At 40.8% G+C, this 19,219-nt stretch overlaps 1 protein-coding gene across 1 annotated transcript in view; it reads left to right on the plus strand.

The window, feature by feature from the left end:
* LOC136837816 (uncharacterized) overlaps window positions 1–5,336 on the plus strand; it is a 6,919-nt gene extending 1,583 nt beyond the window's left edge. Inside the window, exons 2-4 of the mRNA XM_067102718.1 lie at window positions 190–417; window positions 1,058–1,241; window positions 5,168–5,336. Of these exons, the coding sequence (XP_066958819.1) occupies window positions 190–417; window positions 1,058–1,241; window positions 5,168–5,336 (581 nt within the window). The remainder of the gene's footprint in view (window positions 1–189; window positions 418–1,057; window positions 1,242–5,167) is intronic.
* Window positions 5,337–19,219: the final 13,883 nt, after the last annotated feature.

A 19,219-nucleotide genomic window follows, 5' to 3' on the forward strand; every position in this document is an offset into this window, starting at 1 on the left:
CCAGGCTTCTAGTTTTTGTCAAATCTGCCCTTCGTTTTAGGGAAGATGTAACTTCACATTGCTGGACAGACTCTACAGTTGCACTGTCCTGGATAAAAGGAGACCCTAGTAGATGGAAACCATTTGTAGCAAATCGAGTCATGGAAATTCAGAGCTTAACATAACCTGATTGTTGGTATCATTGCCCAGGAAAGGATAACCCTGCTGACCTCATTTCTAGAGGAGTGTTTGCTGAACACCTTGTAGCTTCAGATCTTTGGTTGGTAGGCCCCCCGTGGCTTCAAGAGTCTGAGTCTTTGTCTTTGCTTCAACCTGAACAGTTAAGGATTTCACTAAGGGATGAAAGTTCTGAGGAAAATGTAGTAGCTTGTATAAATGTGGATTCATTTTCCCAAGTATTTGAATATTCTAGATGGAGTAAGTTTCAGAAAGCCCTTAATATAGTAGCTTGGACCTTAAGATTTATTAATAATTGCAAACCACAATCTGTTAAATGGTCTGGTCCTTTATCATACTGTAAATTAACTAAAGCTAAGAGTAAGTTGTACCTTTGTGTTCAAAGGGAAGCATATCCACGAGAATTTGAATCCCTGATGCAGGGTAGACCACTTCACAGGGGGAGCCCTTTAGTAAAATTAGATCCTTTTTTGGATAATGATGGTCTTTTGAGAATTAAAGGTCGTTTAGAATATTCAGATCTGTGTTATGAAAGCAAACATCCTATTATTCTTCCTTCTACTCATGTATTAGGACTTTAGTTCGTTTCCAGCATGTTCTTCTGAAACATTCTGGCGTTTCTATCCTTGTGTCCACATTGAGAAATGGTTATTTGATTGTGCGACTCCGAAGGATAGCCAAGTGTAATGTAAAGAAAGGTTCTGTGGTATTAGTCAAGGAAGATAATGTTCGTAGGTTGTCCTGGCCACTTGGTGTTATTATAGAAGTATATCCAGGTAAAGATGGTGTGTTAAGTGTTGATGTTAAAACTTCTAAAGGTATTATTAACAGACCAGTACAAAAATGCATGATCTTGAGATTTCAAATGTTTTGGACACAGAAGACGAGGGTGGTGTACCTTGTATTGTTTCCGAGGTAAATGATAAATCTGTGCCTAAACCTGTTTATAATCATTCTGATATGAATGCTGATGACTCTGATCCTGAAATTTCACAATCCAGAGTTGAGCCAATATCTTATGCTCGCAGAGGGCGTTTGGTAAAAGCACCTGTGAAACTAGATTTGTAACCTGTGTACAGTATGTGGTAAGAGTTTTCATAGGAGTATCAGTGTACTCCTATGGTTGGGATGTTGAATCTACATTATTTATTATTCAGTGTTAACTTGTAATTTGTGCAGTATTATTTGGTATTAAAATTGTTCAACATTGTTTGTATTAAGAGGTACTTATTTACCAAGATTAGTTTGTATTTTGTGTATGACTTAACGTCAGTAAATGTTGTTGACGGGAATGGCGCCTTTTAGTAACCTGCCTCAAGTACACCTTCCTTGTTTAACGAAATCTTGCCGTGACGCTCGAAGCAGTGGCCATTGAGAGGAGCGTACATAGATAGGTGAGGGGCGTTAGAGGCGGCGTTGACCGTCTCTATGATCCTGTTCGCCTCCCGCCTGATCTCGTCGACGGGGTTCTTAGTAATTCTTTGGAATTTGGTACTGTCCGCCAGGATAATAATAATAATGATAGGAATCATGAAAACGCCTACAATGAAAGAAGCTTGACTGCAATTGCCTTCTTTAAATCGTAATCAGATTCACTACTTAAAGGGAGATACATTAATTCTTACGGGTTTGGTATTATATGTTTGGAACATTTATTTACGGTAGATATGTATTTGTTGTGCTCAGTTTTGAAATAAACTTAAGCGGTGTTTAAATGCTTTTCGGATAAGTACATCGATCGTTTATCTTCCATAATTTTACTTTATTTTTGGTTTTATTTTCTCGTAAAAAACTCGTTATATTGGAAATTTAAAATCATGCCTGCAGGTGACAGATTCTGATGGCAACATGGTGTGGAAGGGTTCAGCGCTCTTGGTTCCTTAAACTGAATTCAAAGTTGAGATGGAATTGCATCTTGAAATATTTTAATTCTCTCTCTCTCTCTCTCTCTCTCTCTCTCTCTCTGGGTTTGTGAGAAAACTAAAATCTCTCAAGGGCTGACGTGTTCTAGCACCTTTTGGTGCCCAATATTGCTAGTTGAAGTTTTTTGATCGTAAAGTTGACAAGTTCTGAAATTAGGATTTTCTCATCTAAAATAGCTCCTTGACATTGAATGTCCATTAAAACATAGTACCATATAGTTCTGTATTTCGGTTATTTAGTGGTTAAAACTTGTAAAAAAAAAAAAAGTGGTCATTGCAGATAGATCTGCGAATTTTCTGACCTCATATTAAATGACTTCTGACTTCTCTGTAATTTTGTTGCTTTTGTCGGCCAAGTTTCAGCCACGCTACTTTCAGTTTCTTTCTGTACTCATCCATCTTTCCAATCACGATTTTGACCGTCTTTCCAATCACGATTTTGACCGTCTTTCCAATCACGATTTTGACCGTCTTTCCAATCACGATTTTGACTGTTTCCAATCACGATTTTGACCGTCTTTCCAATCACGATTTTGACTGTCTTTCCCATCACGATTTTGACTGTCTTTCCAATCACGATTTTGATCGTCTTTCCAATCACGATTTTCACCGTCTTTCCAATCACGATATTCACCGTCTTTCCAATCACGATATTCACCGTCTTTCCAATCACGATTTTGACCGTCTTTCCAATCACGATTTTGACCGTCTTTCCAATCACGATTTTGACAGTCTTTCCAATCACGATTTTCACCGTCTTTCCAATCACGATTTTGACAGTCTTTCCAATCACGATTTTCACCGTCTTTCCAATCACGATTTTGACAGGCTGGGCCAGCCGCCATGTCTTTACAATAAGCTTGTTTTGATGCCTATCTGTCAAGGCCGTTAACAGAACATTTGATAAAAAGCTCGCTCTCTCTCTCTCTCTCTCTCTCTCTCTCTCTCTCAGGTGCATTTTCGGATATGAAGGAGCAGGGGCCACTGTTATTTTTTCACGATCAGGTATTGCACATATATTGATAGATAACAACATCTATAGTCGATTCACTTAAGGTAGATTCTTGGGCCTACGAGACGTTTGTTTGGCGGCCTCTGATTGGCTGGTACTGGGAGGTCTGCAGCTCGCTCACTGTTGCATTTTAACGTCTGTAGCTCAGAAAACTTGAAATATCTGTATATTTCTTCATTTATCTCACGTTTTACACAAGATAGGACAGTTTTGGTCATACCATAGAATTCGGTATTAATTGTACAACTAAATCATGATTTCCTGAAATCAGTAAGATAAAACACAAAGGAATTACAACGAGTAAAAGTGAAGAGAGAAGCATTTCATTCTTTATACCTGTTTTTACATATCGTCGGATTTTGCATCATTGATGCGATCAGGATAAAATAAAACTTGTGTTTTCATACAACAAATTCACCTTGAATACGCTGGTGCTTTCAGATTTTAGATGCTTGTGATATGTGCAGAGAAAATGAAGAATATGTCTTATTATGTTGCATCTGTTCTTGACTCAGTTTGGCAGTAGAAACCGAGAGATGGTGACCTGCAAAGCTGAGGCGCCGTTGACAGTTGCCAGTTAGCAATATGAGAAGTTAACAGTTTCGACAATATTTACCGTATTGTTAAGTCATTACATTTTCTGTAAATAAAAGCATAGAATTCCCATTGTGAATGTCGAACTTTTTCACTCCAGTATCATATAATTATGTCCGTACGTCTGGACATATCTGATAAGAAAAAATTAATAATCATATGGATGCATCTGGATGTGCTGGCTTCAATTTAGGCTAGGTGAGAAATTTGCATACTGTAGGCTACATGATAAATAACAGGCCTGCACAATTATCAAATATAACATGTATATAGAGGAATAAACGTTCTGGTGTAAAAGCAGCTCAAACAAATTCTGAAAAAGACAGAATTTTATATTCGTTACATCGCCAGTAGATTTTATGGTAAGAAATAAAAAGATGTACTTTCGTTCATTGAATGAGCATATAAAACCATCAGCTTTTCGTGTTATTGACCAGAGAAGCAAGCGGCCATAATAATGAACTCATAATTATTTAGCCTGTTATTTATCATGAAGTCTACAGGATGCAAATTTCTCATCTAGACTAAATTGAAGCCAGCGCAACCAGATGTATCCATATGATTATTCATTTTTTCTTATCAGATATGCCCAGGCATACGGACATAATTGTATGATATTGGAGTGAAAAATTTCGACAGTCATAATGTGAATTCTATGCATTTATGTACAGAAAATGTAATGACATAATAATACGGTAAATATTGTCGAAACTCCAAACTTCTCATATCGCTAATTGGCAACTGTCAACGGCGCCTCAACGCTCGCGCTGTTTGCAGATCACGTCTCTCGTCACTGCTGCCAAACTGAGTCAAGTACGGATGCTACATATAATACGACATGTTCTTCATTTTCTCTCCACATATCACACGCATCTAAAATCTGAAAGCACCAGCGTATTCAGGGTGAATTTATTGTATGAAAACACTAGTTTTATTTTATCTTGATCGCATCAATGATGCAAAACCCGACGATATGTAAAAACAGGTATAAAGAATGAAATGCTTCTCTCTTCACTTCTACTCGTTGTAGTTCCTTGTGTTTTATCTTACTGGTTTCAGAAAATCAAGATTTAGTTGTACAATTAATACCGAATCCTATGGTATGATCAGAACTTTCCTATCTTGTGTAAACCGTGAGATAAATGAAGAAATATAAACATATTGCAAGGTTTCTGCGCTACAAACGTTCAAATGAAACAGTGAGCGAGCTGCAGACCTCCCGGTACCAGCCAATCATAGGCCGCAAAACAAACGTCTCGTAGGCCCAAGAATCTACCATAAGTGAATCGGCTATAGTAACGAATAATATGAGTTCTTAAGAATCATTCAGTTGTCGTCTCCAGTCAGGAGAGTTAACGTTTTTCTAACCGACTGATCTATTCCACTTGCACAAGACCGCTTGAGGTGGTCTGAAGTTCTTGTAACCTTGCGTTTAACCACTTATTTAACAACCTTGGCACAGATTAAGTGTGCAGACTCAGTCAGTCAGTCAGTTTAGTAAAGATGTTTATGGCCTTAGTAAATTCTCGCCCCAGGGGATTTGCAAGACCAAGATCGAAATGAAGGATCGCTCCTACTGTCCTACGGGGGGACACCGAGATTTCTGGACATACGAGACACGAGACCAATAGTGCAGCAGATTGCTGTAAAAATCGTTCAGATAGTGAAACAAGCATGAAATTTGGCACAAACATTCCTAAGACTACGCTCTCTTAGAAAAGGGCGCTGGCCACCTGAAAATCCAAGATGGCGGCTATTTTTCAAAATGGCCGCCATCTATGTTGAGATTCACTGGTTTGGGAGCATCTATTGGATGGAATATGCCAGTTTTTTTTTTTTAAACCTCGACTTTTAGGTTATAAAAATGTTCCATACCACACATTTTATTGAAAACCCTTACTAAATGAATTGTAACCAAGATGGCGTACAAAAATGGTTGCCATAAAAGTTTTTTTTTCTATCCACAGCGCTAGCAGACATAGAGACCAACTGTTTTTATTTAATGGTATATTCATGTGATCAGACAGTTTAACTAATATGCTATTTTCAACTGAAATAGTAATGGTATGGTCACATACAACATTGTGTCTAAGACTGTAACCATAAAAAGAAAAGAAGAGAAATACGGACTAAACGCAACCAATCTATGTATAGGTCTCTCAACCTACACCTTTGAAAAATTCGAGGATAAGAAGGTAGGCATAGCATGACACGTTGGATGCTCAAGCTAGATTATCTACTGAAGAGAGGGCAATATTTATCTAGACTTCACATTTGCAAGTGCACAGAGCTGTGCAGGGAAGACCCAGCTTGTAGCACTTGCACCTTTCCCGACAGCCTGCTTTGCATCCACATTTGGTAAGCTGTTGGCAACTCTGGCTAAGGGCGAGTTGGTTGTCCAGAGGACTTGCCATGCTTCACCAGACTTTTGCCATCCCCACTCAGCAGGGTTCTCTGGCTGTGGCTGACACTGGGTGGCCTGCCCCCACACACAACCAGCCTGGTACGCAGCACGCTTGGTGTGTTGGAGGAGAGCTCCCTGGTTGGTGGAATGGCCTCATATGCCCTTTGTTTTCTGGCAAACATATCAAGTCTAGCCTCATCCACAGTGCCAGCAGTGCTGGATCTTTCATACATAAGTATGACAAACCTCTCCAGGACCTTCAGGTCACTCTCTTCCACTCTGAGAGGGTAGTGACTCAGTTTGGAGAACACAGTGGAGGCCTCTGGAAAGATGTTCCATGTCTGCCAGGCGGTCTTCTTGCCCTTGCTCCGAAGGCTGACACTGTATCACAGCCTGTGAACGCATGGAAGAAGAGCATGCCATTCACCTTCTCCTGGCCCAGAGAGTTGCACAGGTCATGCACAGCAATCCAGCGCAGGCTCTGGCCTTGGCCAAATGCCACCCATAGCTTCTCTAGCCCTAGATTGTGGAGAGTGGAGAAAGCACTGACTGCAACGACAAGAACATCTGTGTCATTTGCTTTAACCGTGATGGTCTTGGCTCCATGTTCTGTGGCATATTTGGCATGGAGAAAGATGCGGTGTCAGCTTCCTCATGAGAGCACTTTTCCAGTCCCTGAAGACTAGCCTCATGAATGCTGAGGACAGCAGACCCTTTCAACCAATGACAACATTTGTGGCAGACATCTGGGCAACTTTGTCTGCCAGGAACTGGAACAACTCTGTCTTGTTGGCATCGTGTCTTAGGAAATTGCGCCAGTTGGATGGAATTGTGTTCTTGTCTGTCACCTTGCGCCTTCCTCCTTGACCACGTTGGAGCCTGGTCTCAGCTTTGAGGCTGGATGTATTGTATACATCAAATACAAGATGTGATGATGTGTACTTGCTGCTATAGGATTGTATCACAGGCAAGAAGTCGCAAAGTGCATAGCCCTCAAAGGTCTTTCCTTTCTTTGGTGGCATGGATGGACCAAAGCTGATCCATCTACAATGAGGACATCAGTCTTTGGTTCTTTGTCTTCTAGTGTAACATGACTCTCCAGGACCGAGGTCAGCTGAGACTTCTGACATGTGTACAGCCTACCACCCTCACTAAGGGAAGCTGGGAATGTTTGATTCTCGTGCTGGAAGAATTCCTGCAGATCACATTCACGGCTCTGACAGGATATAAATAGCTTTGAGAAAAGCTGGCAATCCTCCTTCAGAAGTTTCTGCTTTGACTGTTCTACAGGAGCAGCTTCTTGCCTGAAGAAGTCAGTTCTGTTCTTCTTTATCGGCTCATAGAAGGAGACTGCATTGTTTGCCAAAGAGTCTGAAAACTTCTGAAATTTAGTGCGGCCTCTGTCAAGGTGTGTCTGTAGAAGTTCTGCTGAGCTGGGGTGGGCAATGTCTTTGTTGTCAATGGAATACAGATCCTGGTTCTCTTCCTGAAAAGGACTTCCCAAGTGTTAAAAGCCAATGACAGCTTGCTGACTCTCTCCAAGAATGTCTTCTGCGCATGAGGTGTTTGTTCATGGTGTGTTGTCTGCTCATTAGACTCCTTACTTTGAACCTCTGTTTCGTATGCAGACACCAAGCGGATGATCTCACAGAAAATGCAAACTTCATTGTCATGACTGGTTCGGCGCAGTTTTGCACGACTAGTCTCAGTGTTGCTGGTCTGGTCATTGGATTGTCGCTTTCTTGCACGGTCCAGTTTAGTGTTGTTAAACAACAAGCGACAGTTCACATGGTATTTTGCTGCATTTTTCCTGAGAGTGGCCTCTATGCCATCACCTTCATCCAGCCTTGCTGGATCCATTATCAGTGGCATTTCATTAATTTCACTGAACATGGGAATGTTCCTTGCCAGCATTGTGTACCCATCATGGTCTAGGACATGATGACTTGGAGGTGATGTCAAGTGCTCACCTCTTTTGTCCTTCTGACAAAGACAACACAAACTCCAGTTTGATTTTCTACTGCTCAATATTGGATTGGCATCACATTCTGCCATGATTTCACTTTTGATTAAGGCCGAGGGGTTATCCTTTTACCACCTTAAACAAAGCACACATTCCTGTATGGGATTCAACTAGGTTCGGTCTCCTACACCTAGCCCGATCATTCATCCAGTGCCATTTAAGTCCCGTGTGATCTGTACACCATCCGGGTAAGTACATGAACCATCATGTACAGCCCCATACCCTTGGCTCGGCTCTCCGCGCTGGCACATCCTGTCTATTCAGGTGCGGCTATCTAACTATAGCTGGTCTGGGGCTGTTAGAAAGCATTTGGGACACTAAAGTAAACTATACTACAACTACTAGTCTAAGACTACAGGATTAGTAAAGCTGGATTAGCTGGCACTGAACCCCATGCTGAGTTACACAGCAGTGATGTCACCAGTGTGCCCTGGTTGTGTGCAGACATACACTCTTTTACATTTATTAATTTTCCTTCAAAATTGATGAGTTATTCGAAAGAGATGGCCTCATTAGGATCTAAAACCACAGAAACCAAGATCCATGCTTAAAACGATAATTGTTGAACGGGCATTATTTCTCATTATAATTATTGTTTCTACCTTTTCTTGGCAGCCATATAGCCCCCATATTTAAAAGGTAAACTGTACTGGGAAGCTACAGAAACATAATATTCACAAGAAATAGTATGGAAGAGCTTTACCATATTGCTAGAAGCAAATACATGCCATTCTAGTGAAAAATTAGCCAAAATCTGTCGATACTGGCCGCCATCTTGAATTTGGCCGCCATATTAAATTTTTTGCGTGGCCAGCGCCCTTTTCTGATAGAGGGAACTTTAAAGAGCACTTGTGCAAAATTTCATGTTTGTTTCACTATCTGAACGATTCTTATGAAATATGCAATTATCTGCTGCACTACAAGAAGCGCCTCTCTTGCTTTGTAATGGAGCCCCTTTTCTGTTTTAAAGAGGCTGAGTGATTTTAATGTGCATAAATGTGTGCAAGCATAGTAGAGCACGTATGTGCAAGCTGCATGTATGCATGCATATGGAGACACACACACACACTACAAAAATACGCATATATAGTTAATGGGGGCCATTGGGACCAAACCGTTAAATGTTAAAAATCTTTAGCACTCTTAGCATTCTTTTACCCCTCGATTTTATCGGGGGCTGAGACTGACTATAGCTCGTAGATTATGTTAACGAATATTTTTTTCTGTTTTTTTTTTTACATTTTAGTAACGATCTAAATTCAGAGGCTTTTGACGGGGATATTACAGAATACTTTTAAGGCTTAAGGGAAGATTTTATTTTGAAATGAGTTAACGTATTAAAAAGAGCGTGCCAACAATGTAAAAGTTCAAATATGGTGAAATTTCGGAAGCATCGTTTTAACATTTTTTCACATTCTTTCATTGTTCTTATCATCATGCATATCTATATTTTAAGAACCCTTTGCTAGACCGAAAATGTCTCAATATTCAGGAATTTGCAAATGGTGGCTGGTTATTTAGGCCTTTAGTCCGTGTTCTTGCCTCCGTACAGCCACATGGCGTCGCCAGTATATAGAGCGATCTTTGGGTAAGGTTAACTTCGTTTTTAAGTTTTGACGTAGTTTCATCTTCACGGGTTAATTAAAAGTTTATTTGGTCGTGTTTATTCGGTTCTTTTCTGTCCTTTGTCTTGTTCACTTATTGCCTGAATCCCTATCTGGCGTTGATCTTCATGCTGCCCTCTACATGATTTCCTGGGTCCTGAGTGTGTTTGACAGCGTTCATCTGGTCCATCAAACTGGTCTCCTCTGGTGTAAAATTTTTTCAGTGTTTTCAGTATTTATCGTAGATGACTGTTTAATTAAGGTTTTTAAATTATAACGTTTGCAAAAAGCAATGATTGTTGCTGATAAATGTTAGTCTTGAATTTTTTTGCGAGACATTTTTTTGCACTCCCTGCAGTAGGTGTAATTGCCGATATCCAGAATTCATGTTCAGTGTTGGAACATGTTTAATTCGGCATTGCATCATTCCTCCTGTGCCTCCTTTTAGTTTTTTGTTTTCCATATTTTGTCCACAAATTTTTATGTCTTATTGTTTTAGAAAATTTCAATTCAAACCTTTTTAAAAGGGGGGTAAGGACTCGAGTTATCATTCGTTCACCAATTGTGTACTATCTCTCTCTCTCTCTCTCTCTCTCTCTCTCTCTCTCTCTCTCTCTCTCTCTCTCTCTCTCTCTCTTGGATAATTAAGATTTATGATGAACTTGATTCAATGAGTTATTGCCCAATAATCGTTTATAATATAATGTAGGTTAAAAGTTTTTTTCTTTTGTTTTAGAAATCAGATAAATTTTGGTTATAAGTATTTCTTGAAGGATCCTGACTTTCACGTGAAGAACCTCCATTACGTGAGTACTGATAACGACAGTAAAATACCGTTGAAAGTACCTTACAAGCACTTGCAAGGTACCAAGTAATTAACATTTTCTCTGCTATCGCGTCTTTTCCCGCACGCTCTAAGTGCGTTTTCAAGACGTTTTCATACTTTATGTTCCTGACGAATTTTATTACATAATTCATTCTTATCGATGACACTGTGATATCGCCAAAGGGTAGGTCTTGTCTCATAATTAGACGCAGAGTTAATAGGAATTTGCATCGGAAATAGCATCTGTGAGAAGAGTCAATCACAAAATTACTTGATACCAATAATAATTTGGCACAGATTGTGGGTCACCCTTCCAGGCACAGAAATGCAAGGCACTGGATTCTTAGCCTCGATACTACTGTAGTACCTGATCAGATATAACAGTAAATGTTCAAGTTTTTCAGACAGGCAATGAAAGCATTAATATAGTCTTTTCAGTTCCTAACTATTGCTCAGCCGCATATTGTAAGTATTAGGTATGGCTTATGCGGCTTCCATAAGTTTTGTGTCTGTTGGGCAGACAGGTCACGAAATCGAAACTGATGTGATCAAGCAGATGTTATGATGTGAGATATAATGTTCCCGTATAGTTTATTCAGCCAGTCTCTTTTCTGGTTAAATTACCAATTGCCCTTCAGACCAAACTGTTGCAAATTTCATAACGCCTGGTAATCTACAAGGCGGCGACTTGACAATTCTGCGTCCAAATATTAAGATAAAATGGCATTAGCAAATGCTGAATTTTTCAGATGCTGTTCACCGGCATTTGTAAAAGCCACTTCAGTATTCAACGTTATTTTTGACAGGTTATCACGGCCAGTTTCAAGAGAACTCGTGCTTGAATTTGTCATGATAATTTTAATGAACTCAGTTTAGTTTCGAGTCATCAAAGTTCACTCCGTTGGCTCATCGTTGATCCATTGCCTCTCTTACCCGAGTCTAATGTCTGTTGCAAATTTCTGGTCTGATTCTGGTTGGTGGTCGCAATCAAAGCTCAGTACTGACCAAATCGATTCGATGGTTATGAATTGTAGCTGTGCTCAAGTTTCAAACATTTGACCTAAAAAAAATGAATGAATGCTAACTTTACCTTATTTGAGTAATTCAGATGTTGGAAGTTATTTAAAATCTCGAAAAGGGATCCATTATCATAGGGTTAATGCAGCTGTCTTGTAGGACCTCAAGAGTTCTCAACAATGGGAGTCAGAAAAAGCGATGCCACTCTCTAGCAAATAATGTATAGTAATTCGACGCAAGATTTCGTTTTTCCACACCTTCCAGTTTGACATCTGTGCGCTTTGTTTTGAATTAATATTAGAACAAAGCAAACGCGGTTATTGTATGCTATCACAATTTAGTAACATTTTATCCATGTTTAAAAGCTGTTGCAATCTCTTGTAAAGTAAACTAGCTTTAGGCTCATTTTAATTTTTTTATTTTCTGTAATGTATGAAATCGACTGAATGACTCGTATGACTCCTATGTGCACCGTGTTCTGTTGCTTCATGTATCAGACTGTAATTTTAGCACTCGTCATTATCGAGACCTCGTGGTCTTACAAGGCAGGGACATTAACCCTATCCTGCATCTCTTAGAGATTTTGATTAACCTCCTTCACCATTTGCAGATTTCTGTACTATTTTAGGTATATTTTATCTAGTTCCTGTGTCTTAGATGATCTTTGGTGATTGTGTTTGGCTATCTTTGAGTCTTTCTCTGATTTAAATGCAAGGCGAAACTATTCATAAGAACAACAGAGATCAAAGTGTAGTTACAAAAAGATTTATTCATCACTGAAGCCCTTACAGTAGCTCAACTACACTGTCAAAAATTGTTTGGGGTCTTGGTTATAAAACTATTGTAATGCAAGAGGCACTCTAGGTTTTTTACTGATGCTTTGGAGATGCATCCCAAGTTTTTTCAGTAATGCGTTGAAGAGGCATTCTGGGTTTTTCATTAATGCGTTGAAGAGCATTATAGGTTTTTCAGTAATGCGTTGGAGAGCATTCTAGGTTTTTCATTAATGCGTTGAAGAGCATTATAGGCTTTTCAGTAATGCGTTGGAGAGCATTTTAGGTTTTCAGTAATGGGTTGAAGAGCATTCTAAGTTTTTCAGTAATGGGTTGAAGAGCATTCTAAGTTTTTCAGTAATGGGTTGAAGAGCGTTCTAGGTTTTTCAGTAATGGGTTGAAGAGCATTCTAGGTTTTTCAGTAATGGGTTGAAGAGCATTCTAGGTTTTTCAGTAATGGGTTGAAGAGCATTCTAAGTTTTTCAGTAATGGGTTGAAGAGCATTCTAAGATTTTCAGTAATGGGTTGAAGAGCATTCTAAGTTTTTCAGTAATGGGTTGAAGAGCATTCTAAGTTTTTCAGTAATGGGTTGAAGAGCATTCTAAGTTTTTCAGTAATGGGTTGAAGAGCGTTCTAGGTTTTTCAGTAATGGGTTGAAGAGCATTCTAAGTTTTTCAGTAATGCGCTGAAGAGGTATTCTAGGTTTTTCAGTAATTCGTTGAAGAGGCATTTGTATCAAATGCTACTAGGGTTTAGAACGCAGAGAAGTAGACAAGAAATGGCAGCAGTCGTTCTGTCAATGGGGTTTAATGTGATTTTTGTTTGGTACATTGTGTATACTCACGACTCTGAATGCTTTTCTTCAGAAGTTATTTATTTTTATAAATTGTTTATGGCAGCATTGTCATCTTGCTATTATAAAATGTATTTAAATAAAGGAAAAATGAGGAGGATAAATAAGGTCGTCTTTGTATTCATTCTTGATCTATTGTTAGAAATGTACTTTTCAAGGGTTGACGAGGCCATATTTGTCATTCCTTCCCTCTGTCATTGATGACATCAGTCAGTCTTCGTCAACTGGAGTACATTTCTAACAACTGACTAAGGCTGAATACGCAAGAAATTGGTCTTAGCCATGAAAAAACTTAGTCAATTCATGAATGTTCCATGGTTTTTTTTTTTTGGTCTCTCAACCATGGTTTCATGATTTTTTTTTGTCTCTCAACCATGAAAAAAACTTAAGTCAGTTCATGAATGTTTCATAATTCAAGTCAATTCATGAATGTTTCATAATTTTTTTTTGTCTGAATCATGAATGAATTTTTTTTTTAGTCTGAATCATGAATGTTTTTTTTAGAACATTCAAGTTTTTTCATTGTTAATTAAATAAAAATAATTCATTGTTTTGATGAGATACTCTCATTTTACAGAGGACCATAGGGATTCGATGAACGCGAGAGAAACAGGAAATGCAGAGGAAGAGGATCGCCAGAAGAGCAGAGCATCTGTAATCGTTATTAATCGGCCGGTAATTCAAATCAGCCGGTAATCCAGGGCAATTTTTAAAAAAAACTTTCTGGACGCCTTACTTTTCAAACAAAAATTTTTGGTTTTGATTTTTTTTTTTTTTTACTGCGTCTTTTGGCCGTCAGTTTAGTTACACATCAGCAGCTAATTTATATAAATTTTAGTTGTGTATTTATATAAATTTTCGTATATATCAATTTTAAAATTTAAAGTTGTCTTTTAAATTTATAAAATTTATAAATTAGCACTTTATGCTAATTTATAAATTTAAAACACAGCTAAGGTGTTAAATTATAAATAAGTTTAAAATTTATAAATTAGCACAAAAATTATATGTTATATTAGCATTTTTGTTGAAAGTAAAATGCAAATTTGTTGTGTATGAAAATTTTGAAAAAAAAAATTTTTTCTATTTTTTTTTTCTAATAAAATTTTGCCGAGGGCTTTTTTTTTTTTTATTTTTGCTAATAATTTTGTTGAGGGCAAACCGCATTGTTTTACTTGTTTATCCCGTTTGTTAACTTTACTAATAAATTATCTGAAACATCATCCTTCGATATTTAAATTGCCTCAGTAAGATGACAGTTTTGTACGTGAGGAAAAGTAATCAAACATCATGGCTAAAAATGTAATCAGTTTTCTGGTTTTTTTGGTGAGTGAGAAAACGTTATGTTTTCTGGTATTTTTGGTGAGAAAACTGGTGAAGCATTTTTGGTGAGGAACCGTTTTCTGGTATTTTTGGTGAGAAAACTGGTGAAGCATTTTTGGTGAGAAAACGTTTTCTATGTTTTCTGGTATTTTTGGAGATAATGAGAAAAAAACGCCACAATGACCAAGCAGGGCCTGCTTCTTACGGGATCCCAGGTTAAAACCACCTCAACTGTGCGGAGTGAGAAAACGCCCCGACGACCAAGCAGGGCCTGCTTCTTACAGGATCCCAGGTTGAAACCACCTCTACTGTGCGGAGTGAGAAAACTCCCCGACGACCATGCAGGGCCTGCTTCTTACGGGATCCCAGGTTAAAACCACCTCTACTGTGCGGAGTGAGAAAACGCCCCGACGACCATGCAGGGCCTGCTTCTTACGGGATCCCAGGTTAAAACCACCTCTACTGTGTGGAGTGAGAAAACGCCCCGACGACCATGCAGGGCCTGCTTCTTACGGGATCCCAGGTTAAAACCACCTCTACAGTGCGGAGTGAGAAAACGCCCCGACGACCATGCAGGGCCTGCTTCTTACAGGATCCCAGGTTGAAACCACCTCTACTGTGCGGAGTGAGAAAACTCCCCGACGACCATGCAGGGCCTGCTTCTTACGGGATCCCAGGTTAAAACCACCTCTACTGTGCAGGAGAAAACGCCCGACGACCATGCAGGGCCTGCTTCTTACGGGATCCCAGGTTAAAACCACCTCTACTGTGTGGAGTGAAAACGCCCCGACGACCATGCAGGGCCTGCTTCTTACGGGATCCCAGGTTAAAACCACCACCTCTACAGTGCGAAGTGAGAAAACGCCCCGACGACCATGCAGGGCCTGCTTTCTTACGGGATTCCAGGTTAAAACCACCTCTACTGAGTGGGTGAAAAACGCCCCGACGACCAAGCAGGGCCTGCTTTACACGGGATCCCAGGTTAAAACCACCTCTACTGTGCGGGTGAAAAACGCCCGACGACCATGCAGGGCCTGCTTCTTACGGGATCCCAGGTTAAAACCACCTCTACTGTGTGGAGTGAGAAACGCCCCAACGACCATGCAGGGCCTGCTTCTTACGGGATCCCAGGTTAAAACCACAGTGTGGAGTGAAAAACGCCCGACGACCATGCAGGGCCTGCTTCTTCTTACGGGATCCCAGGTTAAAACCACCTCTACTGTGCGGAGAAAAACGCCCCAACGACCATGCAGGGCCTGCTTCTTACGGGATCCCATGTTAAAACCACCACCTACTATTGTGCGGAGGAGAGAACGCCCCGACGACCATGCAGGGCCTGCTTCTTACAGGATCCCAGGTTAAAACCACAGGCGGAGAAAAACACCCCGACGACCAAGCAGGGCCTGCTGCTTCTTACGGGATCCCAGGTTAAAACCACCTCTACTGTGTGGAGTGAGAAACGCCCCGACGACCATGCAGGGCCTGCTTCTTACGGGATCCCAGGATAAAACCACACTGGTGTGGAGAAAAACGCCCCGACGACCATGCAGGGCCTGCTTCTTACGGGATCCCAGGCTAAAACCACCTCTACTGGCGGAGTGAGAAAACGCCCCGACGACCATGCAGGGCCTGCTGCTTCTTACGGGATCCCAGGTTAAAACCACCTCTACTGTGTGGAGTGAAAACGCCCCGACGACCATGCAGGGCCTGCTTCTTACGGGATCCCAGGCTAAAACCACACTGTGTGGGTGAGAAAACGCCCGACGACCATGCAGGGCCTGCTTTCTTACGGGATCCCAGGTTAAAACCACCTCTACTGTGCGGAGTGAGAAACGCCCCAACGACCATGCAGGGCCTGCTTCTTACGGGATCCCATGTTAAAACCACACTGTGCGGGAAAAAACACCCCGACGACCATGCAGGGCCTGCTTCTTCTTACGGGGATCCCAGGTTAAAACCACCTCTACTGTGCGGAAGAGAACGCCCCGACGACCATGCAGGGCCTGCTTTTTCTACGGGATCCCAGGTTAAAACCACCTCTACTGTGCGGGAAAACACCCCGACGACCATGCAGGGCCTGCTTCTTACGGGGATCCCAGGTTAAAACCACCTCTACTGTGCGGAGTGAGAGAACGCCCCGACAACCATGCAGGGCCTGCTTCTTACGGGATCCCAGGTTAAAACCACCTCTACTGTGCGGAGTGAGAAAACACGACGACGACCAAGCAGGGCCTGCTTCTTACGGGATCCCAGGTTAAAACCACCTCTACTGTGCGGAGTGAGAAAACGCCCCGATGACCATGCAGGGCCTGCTTCTTATGGGATCCCAGGCTAAAACCACCTCTACTGTGTGGAGTGAGAAAACGCCCGACGACCAAGCAGGGCCTGCTTCTCACGGGATCCCAGGTTAAAACCACCTCTACTGTGCTGAGGAGAAAACGCCCGATGACCATGCAGGGCCTGCTTCTTACGGGATCCCAGGTTAAAAACCACAGGCGTGAGAAAACGCCCTGACGACCATGCAGGGCCTGCTTTCTTACGGGATCCCAGGTTAAAACCACCTCTACTGTGTGGAGGTGAGAAAACGCCCGACGACCATGCAGGGCCTGCTTCTTCTACGGGATCCCAGGTTAAAACCACCTCTACTGTGCTGAGTGAGAAAACGCCCCGACGACCATGCAGGGCCTGCTTCTCACGGGATCCCAGGATTAAAACCACCTCTACTGTGTGGGTGAGAAAACGCCCCCGACGACCATGCAGGGCCTGCTTCTTACGGGATCCCAGGTTAAAACCACCTCTACTGTGTGGAGTGAAAAACGCCCGACGACCATGCAGGGCCTGCTTCTTACGGGTTCCCAGGTTAAAACCACAGGTGAGAAAACGCCCTGACAACCATGCAGGGCCTGCTTCTTACGGGATCCCAGGTTAAAACCACACTGTGCGGAGGAGAAAACGCCCCGACGACCAAGGAGGGTCTGCTTTTTCTTCGGGATCCCAGGTTAAAACCACCTCTACTGTGTGGAGTGAAAAACGCCCCGACGACCAAGCAGGGCCTGCTTCTTACGGGATCCCAGGTTAAAACCACCTCTACTGTGCGGAGTGAGAAAACGCCCCGACGACCATGCAGGGCCTGCTTCTTATGGGATCCTAGGATAGAACCACCTCTACTGTGCAGAGAAAGGTAACGCTCTCCGTCATCCCTCATGTCCACTCAGCGCCGACTCAAACTCCTGAAATATAGCGACTCGAGTCATTACCTACAAAGCAGCTATTATTTCAAATTCAATAGAGAATATATCTGGCTGCTTAACATGTGATCAAATCATACAACGCAACAGTCATGCAGCGCAAATAATAATGACCTGGCATCTATCTACTCTAACGGGAATTATGGCAATATGACTAGCAAACGCTTTTGTGAACGAAAACTTACCACCTCCTGTGTGAAGTAGATTATTGTTTTATAATATTAAACGTACAATTACTCATTCTTGGGAACAAAAAATGAGAAATGAGATTATCACCTACTGGTAGAGTAGAAACTATTATTGTGTATTACCAGTTTTGCCTTGGTGCACTACTATGATTGTCACATACTGTATATGTATTATACGTCTTCATTTCAACAAAAGTTTTAAGAGATTTTGAAGTATATGGCAAAACAAAAGAGATTCCATAATATTCTAGACACATTACATCATTATACCACCTTAAGCATAATTACACATGGGGCCACGTCCCAATAAAAACGGGTACAAGGCCACACTTTTCAAAATGTTTGCCTAGGAACTAACATTCTTGCATAATTCAAATTTTTTTTGTGGTGGAGAGAGATGAAAAAATAATACTCGACCAGGCCGTAAGCCCTTTTCACTTATTTTCGGAATATTCGACAAACTATTTCCATCTCTTCATTCCTTAAATTCAGTTCTAAATGTAATTAAGAGAATCCCGTTATTCTTTATCACAAAATTATTTTAGCTACGTACAAGATCTTAATGCATCATAATGACTGCTGTATACTTCAAGACATATTTAAACTTGACCTTATTTCATTTGCCTTTGACGGTTTTATCACTTACACAAGGTTGAAAGGCACTAAAGGCCGAAAGGCACTAAAATAATTATAAATTAAAGCGCTAACGATAATGATCGTGTTTTGGAAGGGAGAGACTTGTATTGTTTTATCCTTAAAAAGCTCCCAGTCTTATGTTATGACTTTCGGAATATTTTACAAGCGACAAGCTATTTCCATTTCATAATTCCATTATTACCTCAATAACACTAGATGAAAATAAAGTTATTTTAAAATCAATTAGTATTAAAGTTATATATGTGACCAAATACCATTCACCTGTGACAGTCATATTATCTATATGATTACCTAGAGTGAAGCGAGGGAAACAAGCGCTAACCCATCTGCTATCGTTAGATAATTACTTGGAAATATTAAATGACAACTTTTTATCTTTACCTAACACCTTCGCCTAATAACTTTCGAAATAGTTGCTAAATGTAGCCCGTTGATTAGCACAAAAAACCATCAATCTTGAGAGAGAAAAAAAAACCAACTAGATCCTAGCCTCTCTATCAAAAACTAAACCGACCCTCAAAAGCAATGCGTCAGACCAAAGCACTGACATATAACGGAAAACGCTTAATTAGGAATCAAGATATTCGCAAACAAACTC

Source organism: Macrobrachium rosenbergii, unplaced genomic scaffold, assembly GCF_040412425.1.
Source record: "Macrobrachium rosenbergii isolate ZJJX-2024 unplaced genomic scaffold, ASM4041242v1 13865, whole genome shotgun sequence".
Lineage (NCBI taxonomy): Eukaryota > Metazoa > Arthropoda > Malacostraca > Decapoda > Palaemonidae > Macrobrachium > Macrobrachium rosenbergii.